Raw genomic sequence first — 23,888 nt, forward strand, 5'->3', positions numbered from 1 at the left:
TTCGTTTTGAATGAGTTAATAGCCATTTCTATATTGGATGCGTTAAAAACTGTTAAGAAATTTTTATTAAAGAAAATGTATTTAATACGCAAATTTGGAAAAAATAGCATTAAAAACTTGTTTTTTAATATGTAAATATACTCAAATTTTCAAAAATTTTGATTAAAATTTATGACATTTAAAGCTTTCAATTTTTTGATATTTTTAAATATTACAACTTTTGGAAATTTTGGTTTTTGAATTCTAAAAACTGAAGAAATTGTATATTTGAAATAAAAGAACTTAAAAAATTTAAAGAAATCCAGAAAACCGTATGACTAAAGAAACTAAAGAAAAACAAGAATTTAGAATCAGGAAAGAACTCAATACAATTCTAAAAAAATTAGATGAACCTTAAAACTCCAAATCTTAAAAATCCAAAGAACCTAAAGAAATCTAAGGAAATAAAAAATTCTAGGAACAAATCTAAACAAAAATAAATTCAAAAATCTCAAGTCAATTTTTAATAGGAAACTTTTTATTTCTAGTTTCCAATTTTTAATGTTTTTTAGTTTTTATAAGTTTCTGAGTTTTCAGGTTTTTAGATTCACAAATTTTTAAAAAACTGATCATCTAAAAAAAGAAAAAAATCAAAACTGAAGAAATAATTTACTAAAAAATCGAAATTAATTTTAAGATTTTCTCAGTGAATTTTTTGAAATAATTTTTTTTTTTATATTTATATTCTTTTAAATTCTTCAGTTTTTCTAAATCCTTCAACCTTTGAATTCTGGCCAGATCCTTCCATTTTACTAATTTCCTCAAATTTTTTGAGTTTTTGGGAATTAGGAGTGGTAAGGTTTTTCACGTTTTTACATTTCGACTAGTTTAAATGCTTTAAATTTAATATTCTGTGTCTTTCATCAGATTTTACGGAATTTCAAACCATTTTTAAATTATTTTTTTATATAGTTAGTTTTGGAGTCTTTGATATTTTTTCATGTCTCTATTTTTCCGAATATTTCAGGTTTTTATATCCCATAAGTTTGGATTTTTGACATTTTAAAATTTTATGAATTTTATTTTTGTTAATTATGATATTCCGTGGATTGCCGAGCATATGGAAATAACATAAGAATTCGAATTTTCCTGCTTTTCCGAACCTCCAAATTAAATTTGAATAATGGTGGATTGTGCTTCCAGCGGTTCGAGCAAATGTAAACTGTAAATTTCGAAAGTTGGTGTTACTGAAAATCGGAGCTGTCACAATATTGTCCAAACTAACCTTACTTTTGAAATTAACTTATTAATAAGGGTTATAAAATTGCTTTGGAAAGGCAAAATTGCAGTAAAAATGTTAGTTTAGGCATAACCCGACGATACACAGTGACAGATCTTCAATTCGCACAATCTTCGAAATTTCGAGCGGGAAATTTGAATTTTTTTACTTTTTAATTCCATTTTTTCACTAATACCGTAATAACTTGGAATTTAAAAATTGCTCTCAAAATAAGAATTTTTGAGAGCACAATCCACCACTAACCACAGGTAATTTGCAGGTTTGACAAAGCAGAAACAAAAATAAATCCGCGGAACACCCGATTATGTCGTATTTCTTGGATGAATCATTTTAAAATGTCTTATACTTTCTGGAATTTGCTGATTTTCTCTAGATTTGTTGGAATTTGTATTCTCTTCGACTTTTTCCTTTTTCTTTTCGAGATAGAAGACACAAAAAGGTCAAAGATTGGGTTTTTACGTTAAAAGAATACAATATTAAATCTTACAATTATTATAGATAACATCGGGTGACCACCTCACACCACCATAAATTATTTATTTTTTGATAATTTCTCCAGAAATTGCATCTCAGCGGCCTAGTAACAAAAGTTCCAGAAACCTAAAAGTTCACCGACATTTTTCGAGATAATCGCAATTATTAATAAATTGTTTGTATAAATTTATCAATACACTCTTTGAAAATATTTTTAGTCTTCATTGTTACAAAATATGTTTTTCAAGAAGTGTTTACACTCACGACACTGAAGGAAAATAAAATCGTGCGTTCTCAACGCGCCAATTATCGAAACGTGCTTGTAATCAATATTTTGTCTTAGTCTTATCAGCACACGTTTGATAATTGATAATAATTAATATGACCATTATATCTCTGGAAACTTTCGGAAAAAGTTTGCACTAATAATAGATTGTTAACGTGGTGGCGGCGACAATGTAAACAACAATGATAAGATAAGCGGAGATTTGAATTTCGCGCCGAAACTTACATACTAACGGGCTGATTTCATGTTGTCATTTTGCGTTAACGCAAATGAGTGACGCAACGCAACTTTGCTACACCGATTTGCAATCCCACTGCGTCAAAATTTACAACCTAATTTCATGTTCAAAATTTGCAGTGGCGCAACGACATTGCAAATGCGGAACTTTAGCCACATCATTTTTGCGTCGGTCACGTGACATCAGACAAATTAAATGTGCGAAGGGTTGTTTTAAAAAATAAAGGCGCTTTATTAGAATGGAAAACAAGTCGTAAGTACATTTAATAATTCAGAATATTTTCAATAATCAATATTCATAATAATATCTGGCCATTTTAGAACGAAAACCAGATCAAAAAATTTTACCAATTCCGAAATTTCGGTATTGGTGAATGAAGTGGAACGGCGGCGTAGTGTGTTATTTGGCCCCTTAAGGGGGCCCAATTTAACACAATATCATAGAGACCGGGCCTGGGACAAAGTTATTGAGGCTGTAAACGCCGTATCTCCGACAACACGGAAACTAGAGGACATCAAAAAAAAGTTTCGTGATCTGAAAACAAGAACGAAACATAAAGCAAATATGCTTAAAAGAGAAGCCAAAAAAACAGGGGGCGGCGAAAATGACGGTGTTCCCCTCAGTGCTGAAGAACTGAAAGTTATAAGTTTCATAGGTGACGACAGCATTGAGGGGATCAAAAAAGGAATCGACACCTTTCGAAAAAATAGTAAGTACTTTTCACATGATAAAATAACGATTTTAGGTAATCACTTTACAATTTTACACACAGAAGTTTGTAGCAATCAACAAATATAAAGGTTTTATTATTCGAAAATTAATAGGTATATATTATTGTAGTCTTTAACATGCCTGGCCCATCCACGTCTGCTTCCCAAAACCCTACTAATTCTAAAGGTACGTCCATTCCTCCTTTTCCCTAGTAGTTTTCAGTTACCTACATAATTAGAATTACAAAGGTTCATTAATAAGCTAATTTGCCAAATGCACTTTATTGCCTCTTGATGTTATGAAAAGGTTCTTTCTTTTCTTTGTTAACATGTCTAAAAAATGAATTATCCTCCGGTACATTTGAAAAGTTGATAAAGTTTTAAGCCCTATGAAATTTTGTAGGTGGCTGCTTTATACGGGGAGTTCCAGAACTCGTGACCCAGACAAAAAAAGACTTATAGAAACAACAATTGTAAATCAAAATTTCGAAACAAAAATGTTTTAGCTTAAAAATAATCGAGATAAGACGAGAAAATGGTAGCCGGAAGCAGAACAGAACTGAAAAATCGACAACTATGAACACGAACTATCATTCATTGGTCAGATGAACATTACACTCTCGTTGCCTAGAAAATTGGGATGGCTTTTTACTCCATATCTAGAATAAGCTTCTGGGGTTGGTTGTTAATTTTTTATCCTTTCTCGAATACTTTTAAAGTTAATCAATTTTTGTTTTGAAATTTACCATCTGTATTGTTGTCGGCATCCTCCCTTGCTCTATCGGTTATGTATTCTGGGTTATCCTGTCTAAACTATAAAGTTTCTGTTCCCTAGAAATTGAAAGTCCTCCCAGATCTCCTTCCCCCGTGATACCGTTTGTGTTTTTGCCACCTCCGTCACCCGATATTGAAACTCTTGCCACACCGTCCAATGTTCCTGTCGTTGTACCTCCACCAGAATTTTGCGATTCTCGAAAGGTACAAAAAAGGAATTTAAAATCAAGAGCTATTGAAGAAATGCGAGAATCAACCCAGTTACAGGCTCAACAGAATGGTTTGTTGCAGGAATTGTTGCTTGAATTTCGTGATTTCAAACAACAATTCCTTGAAATGAAAAGGAAAGAGTTGGAAATGCAGGCGGAATATTTGGAATTTAAAAAAAGAAGAAAGAATTAGATCATGTTATATTTGTGTTTATTGTTTGTTGTTCCTAAATAGTTTAATTACACGTTATGAAAATATCTGTTCCGTCATTTATTTTATCAAAACATGAATATTAAGATGTACGTTTTTTTGCTTACATGTTAAGTAGATCATAATAGTGATGATACAAATAAGTCGTAATAACACAGTTACTCTTTCATAATAGCATAGTTACCATCAATCCATAATATTTAATGTATTTACGAAAATGAAAGCAACTCCTAAGTCCAAAATTAAAACAATTTGAAGATAGATCTCCATTTATTTATATTAATTCTAACATAAAATAACTTGGGAAAATGCTATCCTAGCTGGTTTATCGCGTTTAAAACATCTGCCAAAAATTTGAAATTTGCCGAAATGTTAGGTGGTAACATTGCCACCTTCGTACATACATGTTTCGATAAAGCTTTGTATTTACAACATATATTAACTAATTCATAATGAACGAAGACGTTACTTGGTTCATTATGAATTAGTTGTAATTATATGTAAATACAATAAAACTAGCTATTAATCATTCTATACCTGAAAAGAGCATAATTAAAAGTAATATAATATTTAGTTGATTGCACCACTTTCGTCTGCAGACCAACTCGGTTGGGATTGGCTTACCATTGGTTGATCATCTATTAGTTCTGATGAGCACTGAAAAAAATACGTAGATGTGTAAAAATTTATAAAAAAAAAAGTACCTACATAACAAAATTCTCGCCACAGTTCGGGCTTCTGGACAATTCTGGATTCTTCTGACTATTCTTCAGTGTTTGGACGCCATCCTTCAAAAAATACTTATAACAAAAGATTGTTCAGTAGGTACACTTGGAATTGAAACCTAAAAGCTACTTACCAAGAAGCGATAACGCTTTGCTGAATTGGTTACACTATTACAAGGTCGTGCATTTTAGGATGGCAAGAGCGATGGATGCGCAGTAAAAGCCCGATAATACTTTTTGAATGTTTGACCAATCACGGCCGGTAAATTCGAAACGTTGACTTGCGAGTGGTTGCGACAACTCTCGCCATCCGAAAACGCGTGAGCTGTACTTGTTATTCGTCATTATCAGGTATAATGGTCATAATTGAGAAAATGAGGGTCAAAATCGGGTAGTTTCGTCATTATTGAGTGAAATGTTGTCTGATGAGTTCCCTTCGATGGTGATCATAATTTGGGTGTTGTTGGTCTTGAATGGGATAGTCGTCTAGAAGAGGATGCTGCTGGAGATCTTCTATTCCAACGTTATGTGCTGTGCAGATGTTGTGCAGGACACAACACGCCACAGTAATTGCACAAACTTTTTCTGGAGTGTATGCTAATGGAGAGTCCAGAACATGCCATCGACTCTTCAACACACCATTCGTTCTCTCGACAACATTTCTTGTAGAGATATGTACAGAATTGTACAATATCTCGGCTGGTGTGTTCACATTCGTCACTGGGGTCATGAGCCATGGTTCTTGTGGATATCCAGAGTCACCAACAAGCCAGCCTTCTGGAAAATTTCCTTCAGCCATGGCTTCGCGAACAGCTGAATTTCTCCAAATGAACGAGTCATGATTAGATCCAGGATACTCTGCAAACACATTGAAGATTTTTAAATTCGGTCCTACAATAAGCTGAACGTTAATAGAGTGGTATAAATGTCTGTTCAGATACTGTTCAGGTGCTGTTGAAGGCGCTTGGATTCGAATGTGAGTGCAGTCAATTGCACCCAAAACATTCGGAAAACCAGACCCGTGTCGCGTTACTCCAAATCTGTAGAACGCCTGTTTCACCGATGGATACTCTTCTGCTGCTGGAAAACGAATATAATCAGGTGAAACGGCAACCAAAGCGTTGGTAACTTCCTGAATGGCGTGGGATGTCGCAGATTGAGAAATTTGGCCACTGCTGCCGACTAACCACTGGTAGGAACCTGTGGCATAAAACTGGAGGGCCACATATAGTTTATGCATCGGTGTTAGATGCGGATAACGTCCCTTCTTGGTGTTTTTCACTAAAACCGGTGAAATAACCTCTAAAACAGAGTTAAAAACACCCCTCGTCAGTCTCGTCCGTTGAAAAAGAAGCCGTTCACTTATCTCTTCGATGTTAAACGCTTCTCTGGGCACATGTTCCTCGTCGCCATCACTATCACTAGAATTTTCGAACAAATCGAAGGCTAAGCCCGCCAAAACTTGTCGAGCACCGGCCATTTTTCGAAGTGACACTATTAAGCAAATGTTGCGCCACAGGTTGCGCCACCGGACTGACGTGGCGCTAAATTTTAATGCAATTTGCAGCAGTCTAGCGTCTTGAAATTAGGCGCAACTTTGCTGCACTAGTTTTGCGCCATCTCCATGGTTACGTCGCAACTTGCGTTACTGCAAATCGTCTTGAAATCAGCCCGTAAGCGCACAAAACTTGGTGGTAAAAAACTCCCCTTTTTGGTCTTAATTTCACGAAAATTCTCTTTTTCATTGTGTTTTTTTACAAAATTTACCTAAATTCCTCTGATAATAGTGGTAAGATAACCGTAATTTTGAAAACCCCGCCGTGTCTTACCGACTGAGCCGCTCCTAACTTGACAATTGACAGCTGACTTTTCGTGACGCCATTTCTCGCGTTGTGTTTGGTGGTGAAAGACAAGTTGCATTCAGCCCTAATTTTAGAACAATTCTCTCTTTCAGTGTGTTTTCTTGCAAAATTTACCTAAATTCCACTGATAATAGTGGTAAGATAACTGTAATTTTGAAAACCCCGCCGTGTCTTACCGACTGAGCCGCTCCTAACTTGACAATTGACAGCTGACTTTTCGTGACGCCATTTCTCGCGTTGTGATTGGTGGTGAAAGACAAGTTGCATTGAGCCCTAATTTTAGAACAATTCTCTCTTTCAGTGTGTTTTCTTACAAAATTTACCTAAATTCCACTGATAATAGTGGTAAGATAACTGTAATTTTGAAAATCCCGCCGGATCTTACCGACTGAGCGGCTCCTAACTTGACAATTGACAGCTGACTTTTCGTGACGCCATTTCTCGCGTTGTGATTGGTGGTGAAAGACAAGTTGCATTCAGCCCTAATTTTAGAACAATTCTCTCTTTCAGTGTGTTTTCTTACAAAATTTACCTAAATTCCACTGATAATAGTGGTAAGATAACTGTAATTTTGAAAATCCCGCCGTGTCTTACCGACTGAGCCGCTCCTAACTTGACAATTGACAGCTGACTTTTCGTGACGCCATTTCTCGCGTTGTGATTGGTGGTGAAAGACAAGTTGCATTGAGCCCTAATTTTAGAACAATTCTCTCTTTCAGTGTGTTTTCTTACAAAATTTACCTAAATTCCACTGATAATAGTGGTAAGATAACTGTAATTTTGAAAATCCCGCCGGATCTTACCGACTGAGCGGCTCCTAACTTGACAATTGATAGCTGACTTTTCGTGACGCCATTTCTCGCGTTGTGATTGGTGGTGAAAGACAAGTTGCATTGAGCCCTAATTTTAGAACAATTCTCTCTTTCAGTGTGTTTTCTTACAAAATTTACCTAAGTTCCACTGATAATAGTGGTAAAATCACCGTAATTTTGAAAACCCCGCCGTGTCTTACCGACTGAGCGGCTCCTAATTTGACAATTGACAGCTGACTTTTCGTGTCGCCATTTCTCGCGTTGTGTTTGGTGGTGAAAGACAAGTTGCATTCAGCCCTAATTTTAGAACAATTCTCTCTTTCAGTGTGTTTTCTTACAAAATTTACCTAAATTCCACTGATAATAGTGGTAAAATCACCGTAATTTTGAAAACCCCGCCGTGTCTTACCGACTGAGCCGCTCCTAACTTGACAATTGACAGCTGACTTTTCGTGACGCCATTTCTCGCGTTGTGTTTGGTGGTGAAAGACAAGTTGCATTCAGCCCTAATTTTAGAACAATTCTCTCTTTCAGTGTGTTTTCTTACAAAATTTACCTAAATTCCTCTGATAATAGTGGTAAAATCACCGTAATTTTGAAAACCCCGCCGTGTCTACCGACTGAGCCGCTCCTAACTTGACAATTGACAGCTGACTTTTCGTGACGCCATTTCTTGCGTTGTGTTTGGTGGTGAAAGAACAATTCTCTCTTTCAGTGTGTTTCTGACACCAAAAACGCCACAGCAAAATGGGGGAAGAAAAAGGTGAGTCGTTTCCCGCATTACCGGCGTCAAATTCTTACACGTTCTTTCAGACGGTAAAAACAATGAAAGAGAACGCAGCAGAGACCGGGACCGGGAAAAGGACCGCAGACGGCGCTCCAGATCCAGGGAACACAGAAGGCGTTCCCGTTCCAGAAGCAGGGACCGCCGCAGAAAAAGCAGATCTGGGTAAGTTTCAACCACGCAAAAAACGACATTTTCTACGTTGTTGTCCCACAGGAGCCGTCACAAGAGTCACTCGCGTAGACGTAAGCCTTCTTTATACTGGGATGTGCCCCCTCCGGGCTTTGAACATATTACTCCTCTTCAGTACAAGGCTATGCAGGCTGCAGGACAAATTCCTGCGAATATCGTCGCGGATACCCCCCAGGCTGCCGTACCGGTGGTTGGGTCAACTATTACAAGACAAGCGAGGAGGTTGTACGTGGGGAATATTCCGTTTGGGGTCACAGAAGAGGAGATGATGGAATTCTTCAATCAACAAATGCATCTGAGTGGGTTGGCTCAGGCTGCAGGGAACCCCGTTTTGGCGTGTCAGATTAATTTGGATAAGAATTTTGCGTTCTTGGAGTTTAGGTCCATTGATGAGACTACACAGGCTATGGCGTTTGATGGCATCAATTTCAAAGGTTTGTTGGCAAGGAGGCTGCGCAGTTTTTACATGTTGGTAGGACTGCTGTTTAAGTTTGATTGATTTAATTTGGTTTGTGGCATTTGTACAGACGCGGAGTTCATTGAACATTCGGTTTATTTTAAAACTATAAAATTTCTTTATTGGTTTGTTAGTTTTTGGGATGTTATTTTAAAAATTTAGTAATTTACCAGTAAAAACAACGAAATATAAATCACAGTCGGTTCAGGTTACTTACGTCTTCAGTTATTTATTTATTTAAGATTGCAATCTTGATAATACTAACTTCTTTTTTTTTTTTTTTCGTGTACCAAAATTAGTCATTTTTCCATTTTGACTTTAAATTAGCTAAAAATGGTTCAAAGGCATAGACTAAGCTTTCGTAATTATTGTACTAGTCTTTTAAACAGAAGTCATAAGATCCGGCTCGATAGACCAAAATAAACCTTTTGGGACACCTGTATTGTTCAATTAGGGTGTTAAAATCACTCACAGATAACTGGTCAAGTGCGAGCAAAGCGAGCATTGTTCGTTTCATCAAATTCAGCAGTTTTAAAGATCCGGCTCGATGGACCAAATTAGTACAACCATATAGTTTTGGTACATCTGTATTATTCGGCTACATTTTTAAAATATTTCGACTCTGTAGACCAAATTAGATGTGTGTAGTTGTCGGACACCTGTATTATGAAATTACGGTCTTAAAATCACAAATAAAAAACGTCAAACAAATAATTAGTCAAGTGCCAGCAAAGTGAGCATTGTTTGTTACATTAAATTCAGCATTTTTTTTTAAGATCCGGCTCGATGGACCAATTTAGTACGACTGTATAGTTTTGGAACACCTGTATTATTCGACTATATTTTCAAAATTATTGAAACAATTCGCATTCAAAAAGAACTTGTCAAGTGTGAGCGAAGCGAACACTGATTTTTACATCGAATCTCGATGCGGCTCGATGGACCAAATTAGAACAAGTGAATAGTTTTTGAACATTTGTATTGTTTTTAAATAAAAAAAATAAAAACCTCACCCGCAAATAACAAGTCAAGGGCGAGCGAAGCGAGCATTGTTTGTTACATTAAATTCATCAGCTTTTAAGATCAGGCGCGATGAACCAAATTAGATCAACTGTATTGTTTTGAAACACCTGTATTATTCGATCAAATTTTGAAAATCATTAAAAAAATCTGCATTCACAAAGAACGCGTCAAGTGCGAGGAAAGTGAGCACTGATTTTTAAATCGAATTTCGCACTTTTTTAAGATCCGGCTCCATGGACCAAATTGGTGCAACTGTATACTTTTGAGGCACCTGTATTATTCTACAGATATTCCAAAATTGTCGTAAAATACATACAAGACAGAACTAATTAATATGAACAATAATTTCTCCTAAATTAAGTTAATTTTTGTTTTGTTTAAAAAATTATAGCGCACAACTGGCCAAGGGCGAGTTAAACGAGCATTGATTTTTCCATCAAATTTAGCAACTTTTCCGGCTCGATGGACCAAATTAATACATTTATATAGCTTTCATTATTTAATCATATTTTTGAAACAACAAAATTTTGACCCATAAATAACCGATTTTTATATTACATTTTAGAGTTTTTAAGATCCGGCTCCGTGGACCAAATTTTAGTTTTGGGATACCTGTATTATTCGATTACATTTATAAAACAACAAAGAAGTCGAATTTATAAACAACTAATTAAAAGTGCGAGCGAAGCGTTTAAGATCCGGCTCGACAGACCAAATTATTACAGCGTGATCCACATAATATTACAATCAGACGAACTTTCTTTGTTTCTTCGTAAACCGACTGTACAGTTAACTTTTAATGCAGCAGTTTTACCAATTTAGGAACAAAAACATCGCTAGAGTTAAATCAAAATAGGAATATACAAGGTGTTTATAAGTGTTTCTAGCATCAAGGGTGGCTATGAAATGTCAAAGAAATTTGCCGCTCATTACAAATGTGGGTTTCGATTTTTCAACCGACAATTTCAGTTAACTTCAAACATGGAGCAAAGTAGGTTTTGAGAAATTAACTAGTTCTAGTTGTGGTTTAAAACCAGAAGATTAAAAACATCTAATTTTTTATGGCAGTTTTGAAACATCCTGTATTACATTTTTAAAACAGCATTTTGACTTGTAAATAACTGATTTTATACATGAAATTCCACAAATTTTAAGATCCGGCTCGATAGTCCAAATTAGAACAACTGTGTAGTTTTGGGACACCTATATCATTCGATTGCGGTGTTAAAATCACTAAAAAAACGTCACACACAACTAGCCAATTGCGAGTAAAACGAGCATTGATTTTTCCATCAAATTTAGCAACTTTTCCGGCTCGATGGACCAAATTAATACAATTATATAGCTTTCATTATTTGATAATATTTTTGAAACAACAAATTTTTGACTCATAAATAACCGATTTTTATATTACATTTTACAGTTTTTAAGATCCGGCTCCGGTGGACCAAATTGTAGTTTTGAGATACCTGTATTATTCGATTACATTTATAAAACAACAAAGAAGTCGAATTCATAAACAACTAATTAAAAGTGCGAGCGAAGCGTTTTAGATCCGGCTCGATAGACCAAAATAAACCAAGTCTATTCTTTTGGGACACCTATATCATTTAATTAGAGTGTTAAAATCACAAATAAGAAACGTCAAACAGATAATTAGTCAAGTGCCAGCAAAGTGAGCATTGTTTGTTCCATCAAATACAGCATTTTTTTAAGATCCGGCTAGATGGACCAATTTAATACGACTGTATAGCTTTGGAACACCTGTATTATTCGACTCTATTTTCAAAATTATTGAAAATGCCAGTTTTAAAATCATTGAAAAAATCCACATGCATGAAGAACTTGTCAAGTGTGAGCGAAGCGAACACTGTTTTTTACATCAAACTTGTGCAGTTTTTGAACACTTGTATTGTCTTTAAATCAAAAATTAAAAACCTCACCTGCAAACAAGAAGTCAAGGGCGAGCGAAGCGAGCATTGTTTGTTATATCAAATTCAGCATTTTTTTTTTTAAATCCGGCTCGATGGACCAATTTAGTACGACTGAATAGCTTTGAAACACCTATATTATTCGACTGTATTTTCAAAATTATTGAAAATGCCAGTTTTAAAATCATTGAAAAAATCCACATGCATGAAGAACTTGTCAAGTGTGAGCGAAGCGAACACTGTTTTTTACATCAAACTTGTGCAGTTTTTGAACACTTGTATTGTCTTTAAATTAAAAATTAAAAACCTCACCCTCGAATAACAAGTCAAGGGCGAGCGAAGCGAGCATTGTTTGTTACATTAAATTCATGAGTTTTTAAGATCCGGCTCGATGGACCAAATTGTAGTTTTGGGATACCTGTATTATTCGATTACATTTATAAAACAACGAAGAAGTCGAATTCATAAACAACTGATTAAAAGTGCGAGCGCAGCGTTTAAGATCCGGCTCGACAGACCAAATTATTACAGCGTGATTCACATAATATTACAATCAGACGAACTTTCTTTGTTTCTTCGTAAACCGACTGTACAGTTAACTTTTCCTGCACCAGTTTTACCAATTTAGGAACAAAAACATCGCTAGAGTTAAATCAAAATAGGAATATACAAGGTGTTTATAAATGTTTCTAGCATCAACGGTGGCTCTGGAATTCCTGTCGTGCGTTATTTTGCCGCTTTGTTTTCATAGTGAATATAATTATTTTGAAAATCATTTATAACGTTATTTACGTCAATGACGTTTCAGTTACAATTTTGTGTCCAAGTTGTTGATTTTCAGGTTTAAAACCACAACTAGAACAGTTTATTTCTCAAAACTTACTTTACTTCATGTTTGAGGTTAACTGCAAATGTCAGTTGAAAAATCGAAACCCACATTTGCAATGAGCGGCAAATTTCTTTCCGGCTCGATGGACCAAATTATTACGTTTATATACCTTTCATTATTTGATCATATTTTTGAAACAACAAAATTTTGACCCATAAATAACCGATTTTTATATTACATTTTAGAGTTTTTAAGATCCGGCTCCATGGACCAAATTGTAGTACCTGTATTATTCGATTACATTTATAAAACAACGAAGAAGTCGAATTCATGTATAAACAACTGATTAAAAGCGTTTAAGATCCGGCTCGACAGACCAAATAATTACAGCGTGATCCACATAATATTACAATCAGACGAACTTTCTTTGTTGTTTCGTGAACCGACTGTACAGTTAACCTTTCCTGCAGCAGTTTTACCAATTTAGGAAGAAAAAATCCCTAGAATTGAATAAAAACCCTTGTTTCAGGTCAAAGTTTGAAAATCCGCCGCCCCCACGATTACCAGCCGATGCCAGGTATGGCCGAAAGTAGTATAAGTGTTCCAGCTGGCGTTATTAGCACAGTAGTGCCGGATTCTCCTCACAAGATCTTTATTGGCGGCTTACCAAATTATTTGAACGAAGATCAGGTAATTTCTTTCCTCGACTTGGTCGCGAGTGCATTGGTGAAAGAGAAACGTGCTCTTCTGATTCCATCCTGTGTTGCTTGGATGTAATTTTGAAGAGCGCGAGCGAATGAGCGTCTGTTTGTAACGATTCCCTTTCCTCTTTTTCTTAGTTTTAGCTTCTATCACTGGTCACTTCATGCCAAAACAGCAGTTCACAGTCAGTCAGTCGAATTTATAGCCTCCGTTTAAATTTACAGGTTTTCGCAGGATTTTTGCGCTGTTTCTCTTTCAGCAGAAATTTCAAAATTAGTCAAAAATCCGATTTCAATTCAGAGTATTTCGATTTCAGTTTCAGCAACGACGGTTAAATTTTCAGGAATTTACATTACAGGATTCATGGTGTCGATTTTCGTAAAAAGCCGGCGCTGGTCGTTGGTTTTTTACGAAACCGGCATTTTACAGGAAAAGTAAAAGCACTGCAGCGTTTTACAGGTTTTCCGTAAATCAAAAAGAATTTCGGTCGTTTCAGGATTAATCAAGCGGCGCATTTATTTTTCACAAGCATTTTCAGCATTTCAGGTTGAAAGGAAAGTCGCAGGTGCTGTAAATGTGTTTTATTTCAGACGGATTAGTAAAAAGTTGCAAAATCAGTTTGCTTTTGGGCGTGTTTTTCAGGTGCTGAAAAAAGTAAAAAACTATTGGCACATCGGAATGTATTGTTATGTTAACGTTAATTAAATATTTTGTGCAAACTTTCTCATGTTACCTTTTGCTTTGTTTGCCCTATAGCTAGGGTTTCCATGTCGGTCCCTATAAAGAGCTATGAACACGACTCAAATAAACTTGAACGCCTTGTGGAATATCAGGCAAGTGTCATTATAGTTCACAAACAGCCAGATATTTTCGACTCTGTTTTTTTTTAAATCTGACTGGCTTGGGGCTTCGGAAATAATCAAATTCATACGGGTCTTAGGGCGCATTTTTTATTATAAAATTGTATTAAAATGCACGAGATTCTGTAAGTTTCCCATTCAAACCAACGTACTCACACTCAAGAGCCTTGAGTTTGGGTACAGTCAGCTGTTTTACCCACTGCGTGTGACTAATCTAAGCGCATTTCTTAGGTAAAAGAACTGTTGATGTCGTTTGGACAGTTAAGGGCCTTTAATCTCGTCAAAGACACCGCTTTCGGACTGAGTAAAGGCTATGCTTTTGCCGAGTACATCGACATCACGATGACGGATCAGGTGAGTCTTCAAACCCCCCTAAAATCACCATATAGTTTATCAAACGCTCTAGTGCAACGTTTACAGCAATTTTTCCGTATGATCACAAAATAATTAATTTTAGAAATTTGGCAATTTTCGAGCAAAAAACCGACATACGTTCAAAATACATAGCCTGCCACGATACAAAGAATTTAGTAACAAAAATATGACCTGGAAAAATTCAAAAATTTCAACGTAATCTTAGAATCGAAGAAAAATCATCTGCCAACTATGTAAATATTTATTGGGTGAGAAATAACGGCACTCTTTAGCGGCCTATCAGTAGAAATTTTCACGTTTTTTCTTCGATTCTGATATTACGTTAAAATTTTCGAATTTTTTCAAGTCATATTTTAGTTACTAAATTCTTTGTATCGTGTCAGACTATGTATTTTGAACGTATGTCGGTTTTTTGCTCGAAAATTGTCAAATTTCTTAAATTAATTATTTAGTGATCATACGGAAAAATTGCTGTAAACGATCTAAAAAGTCAAAGCCATAACCACACTAGAGCGTTTGTTAAACTGTATGTCTCTCAATTTATAAATGTCATTTGCCAACTGTTATATTTATTGGGTGAGAAATAACGACAGCCTTTAGTAGAAATTTTCACGTTTTTTCTTCGATTCTGATATTACGTTGAAATTTTTGAATTTTTTCAAGTCATATTTTTGTTACTACATTCTTTGTATCGTGTCAGACTATGTATTTTGAACGTATGTCGGTTTTTTGCCCGAAAATTGTCAAATTTCTTAAATTAATTATTTAGTGATCATACGGAAAAATTGCTGTAAACGATTTAAACCACTTTTCTCACCATTTTTCTTTAGGCCATCGCTGGTTTGAACGGGATGCAGCTGGGCGACAAACGCCTCATCGTACAAAGAGCCAGTGTGGGCGCCAAAAACGCGACTGTTTTGCCTGCGGTTCAAATTCAAGTGCCTGGATTGAGCATAGTGGGCGCCTCTGGACCAGCGACTGAGGTTCTATGCCTACTGAACATGGTCACTCCAGACGAACTAAAAGACGAAGAAGAATACGAAGATATTCTTGAAGACATCAAAGAAGAGTGCAACAAGTACGGCGTTGTTCGAAGTATAGAAATCCCGCGACCTATCGATGGCGTGGAAGTGCCAGGATGCGGAAAAGTAAGACCAAATCTGTCAAAAAAACGTGCTAACCTCACTTAATTTTACAGGTTTTTGTTGAATTCAATTCGGTGTTGGACTGTCAGAAAGCCCAACAGACGCTAACTGGGCGGAAATTCAGTAACAGAGTTGTGGTGACGTCTTACTTTGACCCAGACAAGTATCATAGGAGAGAATTTTAAAAAAATAAGCATCAGATTTCATAATATTTGTCATGTATTGTAAGTTGTGGTATTAAAACACATAACTAGCCTTAATCAAATTTTTATTATAAAAATCGTACAAAATTAGGGTCCCACTGTTAGCTCCTTTCCGCTATAAGCCATGGGATCAAAAAGAAAAATGTTGTTAATAGTAACTTCTTTGTGAGACACTGCTTTGATCACTTCTTGCGCCATCACACCGCCGAGGACGGCACACACTGGAGGAACTTCTCCAAACACGAGCTCATAGATGTTCTCCATTTTGATGTTTGAAAATTGGTACAACTGGATTATTTCAGCGGCGATAGTTTTCAGTAATTCTATATCTTCGGTCATTTTGGCGCCGCTAGGGTCTCTGTCGTGTTGTCGTCGAAACTCGAGCAGGGCTGAAAAATGGTATATTATGTAAAGAGGACAAAAAGAAGCGTATTGATGGCCGAGCTATGCGATTATTTTTCAAGGCGGACATGTTTGATTCTATTTTGATAGGACAAATCGTTTTTGTCTGGCTATAAGGTTAACATTTTAACAAAATTGATTCAAAATAGGTATTTAACTGAAGAAATTCGCCAACTTGGGTGGTCAACGTCACAAATTGTACCATTAACCTAACTACATCTTACAACGGCGAAAACTCTGGCGAACTATTTTTTATTTATAACGCGAAAATTTGTCTAACTACATCTTATATTGGGGAAAACTGCTTAACTACATCTTTTTTAACGGCGAAAATTCAGCCTAACTACATCTTATAGAAAACTTTGTTTTACTACATCTTATAACGATTTAATCTAACTGCAACGGCAATAAGTCATGAAAACTACATCTTATAACGGCGAAAATTGCCCAACTATATCTTTTTAACGCTGACACCTCACCCTAACATCTTATATTGGTGAAAACTGAGCTTAACTACATCTTATAGCAGCACAAACTCGATAACTACATCTTATAGCGACAAAAGCGGCCAACTACAGCTTAAAACAGCAAGCACTCGGCGGCCATAACGTTATAACTTATAATTTATTTTTTATAACGACGAAAACTTTGCCTAACTACATCTTATAACGCTGAAAACTCGGGCTCACTACATCTTATATTGGGGAAAAGTGCTCAACTACATCTTTTTAACGGTGAAACCTCAGCGTAACTACATCTTCTAATGGCGCAAACTTGTTTACTACATCTTATAACAGAGAAAATTCATGCTAACTGCATCTTATAGCGACGAAAACTCAGGCTAACTACGTCTCACAACAACACTCAGCGTAACTACATCCTACAACGGAGAAAGCTGGGCCTAACTACATCTTATAACGTCGAAAACTTTGTTTAACTACATCTTACAACGATTCTACATCTTATAATGAAAATTTGGCCTAATAACATCTTACAACGGAGAAAATTGAGGATAACTACATCTTATGAACTGTCAACCTACATCTTTTTAACGGCCTATTTACAGCAAAAACTACATACAACTTATAACGGCGACATTTTGGGTTAACTTCATCTTATAGTGGCGCAAACTCGCTAACTACATCTTATAGTGGTGCAAACTCGTTAACTACATCTTATAACAGAAAATTCAGGCTAACTACATCTTATAGCGACTCGGGCTAACTACGTCTTACAACACTCACCGTAACTACATCCTTCAACGGAGAATACTCTTACTACATCTTATAACGATTTAATCTAACTGCAACGGCAATAAGTCATGATAACTACATCTTGTAACGGCGAAAATTGCCCAACTTTATCTTTTTAACGCTGAAACCTCACTCTAACAACATCTTATATTGGCGAAAACTGAGCTTAACTACATCTTATAGCAGCACAAACTCGTTAACTACATCTTAAAGCGACAAAAGCGGCCAACTACAGCTTACAACGGCAAACACTCGGCCATAACGTTATAACTTATAAGTTATTTTTTATAACGACGAAAACTTTCCCTAACTACATCTTATAACGGCGAAAACTCAGGCTCACTACATCTTATATTGGGGAAAAGTCCTCAACTTCATCTTCTTAACGGTGAAACCTCAGCGTAACTACGTCTTCTAACGGCGCAAACTTGTTAACTACATCTTATAACCGAGAAAATTCAGGCTAACTACATCTTACAGCGACGAAAACTCGGGCTAACTACGTCTCACAACAACACTCAGCGTAACTACATCCTACAACGGAGAAAACTGGGCCTAACTACATCTTATAACGTCGAAAACTTTGTTGAACTACATCTTACAACGATTCTACATCTTATAATGAAAATTTGGCCTAATAACATCTTACAACGGAGAAAATTGAGGATAACTACATCTTATGAACTGTCAACCTTCATCTTTTTAACGGCCTATTTACAGCAAAAACTACATACAACTTATAACGGCGATATTTTGGGTTAACTTCATCTTATAGTGGCGCAAACTCGCTAACTACATCTTATAGTGGTGCAAACTCGTTAACTACATCTTATAACAGAAAATTCAGGCTAACTACATCTTATAGCGACTCGGGCTAACTACGTCTTACAACACTCACCGTAACTACATCCTTCAACGGAGAATACTCTTACTACATCTTATAACGATTTAATCTAACTGCAACGGCAATAAGTCATGATAACTACATCTTGTAACTGCGAAAATTGCCCAACTTTATCTTTTTAACGCTGAAACCTCACTCTAACAACGTCTTATATTGGTGAAAACTGAGCTTAACTACATCTTATAGCAGCACAAACTCGTTAACTACATCTTATAGCGACAAAAGCGGCCAACTACAGCTTACAACGGCAAACACTCGGCCATATCGTTATAACTTATAAGTTATTTTTTATAACGACGAAAACTTTCCCTAACTACATCTTATAACGGCGAAAACTCAGGCTCACTACATCTTATATTGGGGAAAAGTCTTCAATTACATCTTTTTAGCGGTGAAACCTCAGCGTAACTACATCTTATACCGGCGCAAACTTGTTAACTACATTTTATAACCGAGAAAATTCATGCTAACTACATCTTATAGCGACGAAAACTCGGGCTAACTACGTCTCACAACAACACTCAGCGTAACTACATCCTACAACGGAGAAAACTGGGCCTAACTACATCTTATAACGTCAAAAACTTTGTTTAACTACATCTTACAACGATTCTACATCTTATAATGAAAATTTGGCCTAATAACATCTTACAACGGAGAAAATTGAGGATAACTACATCTTATGAACTGTCAACCTTCATCTTTTTAACGGCCTATTTATAGCAAAAACTACATACAACTTATAACGGCGACATTTTGGGTTAACTTCATCTTATAGTGGCGCAAACTCGCTAACTACATCTTATAGTGGTGCAAACTCGTTAACTACATCTTATAACAGAAAATTCAGGCTAACTACATCTTATAGCGACTCGGGCTAACTACGTCTTACAACACTCACCGTAACTACATCCTTCAACGGAGAATACTCTTACTACATCTTATAACGATTTAATCTAACTGCAACGGCAATAAGTCATGATAACTACATCTTGTAACGGCGAAAATTGTCCAACTTTATCTTTTTAACGCTGAAACCTCACTCTAACAACATCTTATATTGGCGAAAACTGAGCTTAACTACATCTTATAGCAGCACAAACTCGTTAACTACATCTTAAAGCGACAAAAGCGGCCAACTACAGCTTACAACGACAAACACTCGGCCATAACGTTATAACTTATAAGTTATTTTTTATAACGACGAAAACTTTCCCTAACTACATCTTATAACGGCGAAAACTCAGGCTCACTACATCTTATATTGGGGAAAAGTCCTCAACTTCATCTTCTTAACGGTGAAACCTCAGCGTAACTACGTCTTATACCGGCGCAAACTTGTTAACTACATTTTATAACCGAGAAAATTCATGCTAACTACATCTTATAGCGACGAAAACTCGGGCTAACTACGTCTCACAACAACACTCAGCGTAACTACATCCTACAACGGAGAAAACTGGGCCTAACTACATCTTATAACGTCGAAAACTTTGTTTAACTACATCTTACAACGATTCAATCTAACTGCAATGGCAAAAACTCAAGCGATCTACATCTTATAATGAAAATTTGGCTTAATGACTACATCTTATACCAGCGAACTGCCAACCTACATTTTTTTAACTGCCTAACTACAGCAAAAACTACATTCAACTTATAACAGTGAAATTTTGGGCTAACTTCATCTTATAGTGGCGCAAACTCAATAACTACATCTTATATTGGTGCAAACTCGTTAACTACATCTTATAACAGCGAAAATTCAGACTAACTATATCTTACAGCGCCGAAAACTTGAGCTAACTACGTCTTATAACAACAGGCAGCTTAAATACATATTATAACGGTTATAATTCGGCCTAAATAGATCTTATAACGACGAAAACTCCACCTAAACACATATTAAGACGGCAAAAATTCGACCTAACTATATCTTATAGCGAAAATTCAACCTAACTACATCTTATAGTGATACGCCAACTTGGTAACAACATCTTATAACGAAAGCTTAGCCTAACTACGTTTTATAACGGCAAAAACTCGGCTTAGCTGCATCTTACAACGGCGCACACTCAAGTTAGCTGAATTTTATAACTACGAAACTTCACAAACTATTTTAGAAACTTTGGCCAATTACCGAATTTCACTTTAAAATGGACAAATGTCAAATTTGGGTTCATTACATCTAATTAGCAATTTAGCACGACGTGGTAACCTCACGGATATTGTGACATTCGTGGTCAACATATGGTGTACAAAGTTTTATCTACGACCGCTCACTACTAAGAAAAAACACTTATTACAACAAATTAAAATTAATACACCACTAGTAGTATAATAATAGTGCTTACGTAACTGGAATAAATCATAACAGCTAATTTTATGGGTCGTAATTAAAACAAACCTAAAAAACATAAAAATATAGAAATACCAACTGAATATGGAACACAGTACCTTGCGTATACAAATTTAAATTACGGCCTAAAACATTTCAACCCCCGCACACTTACCTAAGAGACAAACAAATAAGTTATTGGGCCGGGAAATCTTCTTAATACTGCCGATATCTTGCTTAGTATTTGGTAAAATCAAAACTTTATTCAAAGGTGGGTAGTTCATCTTGCCTTCAACTTTAACAGTCTTCTTCTCCCCATCGTGACCACGCTTTTGCCCCGTTGGCAACTGAACGCGGTCCCTACAACAACCCTCAAGTTAAATGTCATAAAATCACCCCCCAAACATACTCAAAATAATCATGCTCCTGCAAATCAGACACTGCAAACGCAAAGTACCCACACACGTCGCCGTAAATGAACTTCACATTGTGTTCTCTGCAGAAATTATCAATCTTTATGATGCTTTCGAATCTTAGCTTAGTCGCAACCACCATTGTGAACTGCCTGAAGTAGTCGCCCCCTTTCGAAGCCACCGAGTCTGCGTCCACGTTGATTTTCACCAAAGGATTCAAGGCTTGCGCTCGCAGTAACACCTCTTCGGCGATCTGCAAGTAATCGTGATATTACAGGACGTGTAAAAGTGGCTATTACTTTGCTCCCAACAGCGATTTTCTCATGAAGCAGGAAATTCCGCGCGATGTCTTCTTCACTCACCACGCCATCATCAAGGATTGTCAACGAGTTGATCCCCGAGAGAAGAATGTTTTTGGCGATTTCCGAGCCCAAACCTCTCACTCCGATGAGCAGGACGTCGGCGGCGCGCAGTCTACGAAAAGTGAGGTTAGGTTTTGTTAGGGGGTGGTTTTACTCACTTTTCCTGAGATTCTATCCCCCATAGGCGGATTTGTCGGTCGTAGAGCTCCGCTTCGTCCGTTGATAACTGCTTTTCTGACATTCTGTTCTTGAAAATTCGCTTTAATTACATTAATTTAATCAGCGGTTGTTGGGTGTTTGTTACTGGAGAGGTGCCAACCGTCACCGGAAAAGTCCCTAGATGGACGAATTTTATTCAATTTTTACGGGTTTTGGGGGGCGTTTTTCAATAAATTGAACGTGGGTGGGGTTTAGTTTCATGCTAATTCCGTTATTTCAAACAGATTTGTGCTGGGAATTCGAAATTCTCCGGAAATTTCCGTTTTGACATTTGGACGCCATCTTGTTTCACATGTCAACAGTGTCAACAATAAGAATGTTGCAACTTTAAATATTCCTAAATCATTGGTTTTAATGAAAAAATGGTCCAAATTTTGAATCATCAAATAAAAACCTCTGAAATCTCTGTTTTTCGTTAAAAGAAATTGAAATTTGAGGGAGTCAATAAGCAAGTCGCGAATAGTAACACGTCCAAATTTTATTACTGTAGCATTTAAATTGCCAGAATTACAGCTTGTAATAAAAAAAGTTCGAAGTTTTTAGTCATTTGTTGAATAAAACCGGTATTTTCGGATTTAAATTTTTGAAATTTGGCACTGTTAATAAGGAAGTTTAAAGTAGTAACATTGCAAAATTTCATTACTGTAGCACTAAAATTACCAAAATCATAAGTTTAAATAAAAAACTTCTAAATTTTGGGTCATTTTGAAAATTAAAATTTCTAAAATTGGTCTTTTTTGGTAAAAAAATTGAAATTTGGAGCAGTCAATAACCAAGTCGCGAAGAGTAAAAAGTGCAAATTTCATTACTGTAACATTTAAATTGCCCGAATTACTGAATATTAATAAAAAATGTTCGAAACTTTTAGTCATTTCTAGAATGTAAAATTTCTAAAACAGGTGTTTTTGGATATAATTTTTTTAATTCCGCCAAATTAATAAGCAAGTTTGATGTAATAACATTGCAAAATCTCATTACTGCAACACTAAAATTACCAAAATTATAAGTTTAAATAAAAAACTTCTAAATTTTGGGTCATTTTGAAAATTAAAATTTCTAAAATTGGTCTTTTTTGGTAAAAAAAATTGAAATTTGGAGCAGTCAATAACAAAGTCGCGAATAGTAAAAACTGCAAATTTCATTACTGTAACATTTAAATTGCCCGAATTACTGAATATTAATAAAAAATGTTCGAAACTTTTAGTCATTTCTAGAATGTAAAATTTCTAAAACAGGTGTTTTTGGATATAATTTTTTTAATTCCGCCAAATTAATAAGCAAGTTTGAAGTAGTAACATTGCAAAATCTCATTACTGCAACACTAAAATTACCAAAATCATAAGTTTAAATAAAAGAACTTCTAAATTTTGGGTCATTTTGAAAATTAAAATTTCTAAAATTAGTCTTTTTGGGTAGAAAAAAATGAAATTTGGAGCAGTCAATAACCAAGTCGTTTCATTACTGTAACATTTATATTGGCCGAATTACAGATCTTAATAAAAAATGAAATGTTTAGTCAGTTTTATTATAACAGTTATTTTACATTTTGACTATATTTATTGTTTTTCGATACAAATTTTTATACTGTATGAATCATGAATCCAAAAATTTGTTTTCCTAAAAATTAAATTTTGGAAATATGAGAGCATAAAACATGAAGTCACTCTCCGAACTCGTACGTGACTTTTCGTCCCGGATTTGGAATCTGCGTGAAATTCTGCGTAAAATGAGCCCTTATAATTAAGTTTTCTCCGAAAAGTTAGCGATATAACGACCGAAGTATGTGTACAGTTATTGTAGTCGAAATTGCATTTTTATATTATCTGACCAATAATTTGCTTGGCGCGAAAGTTTGTTTTGAATTGTGTCATGTTACTGTTGGAAAGGTCATATTCGACTTGTTTGTTTTCATAGGG

General features: G+C 35.7%; 2 protein-coding genes across 2 annotated transcripts; one reads left to right on the forward strand and one right to left on the reverse strand.

Moving 5' to 3' along the window:
- Window positions 1-8,275: 8,275 nt before the first annotated feature.
- On the forward strand, window positions 8,276-16,143 carry U2af50 (U2 small nuclear riboprotein auxiliary factor 50). The gene is made up of 7 exons (XM_088042415.1): window positions 8,276-8,343; window positions 8,394-8,529; window positions 8,581-8,990; window positions 13,326-13,486; window positions 14,590-14,712; window positions 15,564-15,881; window positions 15,932-16,143. The coding sequence occupies exons 1-7, from the start codon at window positions 8,328-8,330 to the stop codon at window positions 16,061-16,063; spliced, it is 1,296 nt and encodes a 431-aa protein (XP_087898541.1). The 5' UTR covers window positions 8,276-8,327; the 3' UTR covers window positions 16,064-16,143.
- LOC148170754 (SUMO-activating enzyme subunit 1-like) lies at window positions 16,130-22,294 on the reverse strand. The gene is made up of 5 exons (XM_088042416.1): window positions 21,912-22,294; window positions 21,691-21,865; window positions 21,388-21,644; window positions 21,154-21,338; window positions 16,130-16,470 (listed from the first exon to the last, which is right to left on the reverse strand). The coding sequence occupies exons 1-5, from the start codon at window positions 21,992-21,994 to the stop codon at window positions 16,169-16,171; spliced, it is 1,002 nt and encodes a 333-aa protein (XP_087898542.1). The 5' UTR covers window positions 21,995-22,294; the 3' UTR covers window positions 16,130-16,168.
- Window positions 22,295-23,888: the final 1,594 nt, after the last annotated feature.

The sequence above is a fragment of the Gnatocerus cornutus genome, chromosome 7, assembly GCF_029298725.1.
Source record: "Gnatocerus cornutus isolate USDA-ARS CGAHR chromosome 7, icGnaCorn1.1, whole genome shotgun sequence".
NCBI classification, from domain to species: domain Eukaryota; kingdom Metazoa; phylum Arthropoda; class Insecta; order Coleoptera; family Tenebrionidae; genus Gnatocerus; species Gnatocerus cornutus.

Bases quoted from the DNA above. Each gene is read 5' to 3' on its own strand.
- U2af50 (XM_088042415.1), top strand. The intron at 8,530-8,580 runs GTAAGTTTCAAC...GTTGTCCCACAG, and splicing joins CGCAGAAAAAGCAGATCTGG to GAGCCGTCACAAGAGTCACT. The intron at 13,487-14,589 runs GTAATTTCTTTC...CGCATTTCTTAG, and splicing joins ATTATTTGAACGAAGATCAG to GTAAAAGAACTGTTGATGTC.
- LOC148170754 (XM_088042416.1), bottom strand. From the start codon at position 21,994: ATGTCAGAAAAGCAGTTATCAACGGACGAAGCGGAGCTCTACGACCGA. The intron at 21,866-21,911 runs GTGAGTAAAACC...CACTTTTCGTAG, and splicing joins GGGATAGAATCTCAGGAAAA to ACTGCGCGCCGCCGACGTCC. The intron at 21,645-21,690 runs GTAATAGCCACT...GATTACTTGCAG, and splicing joins AAATCGCTGTTGGGAGCAAA to ATCGCCGAAGAGGTGTTACT.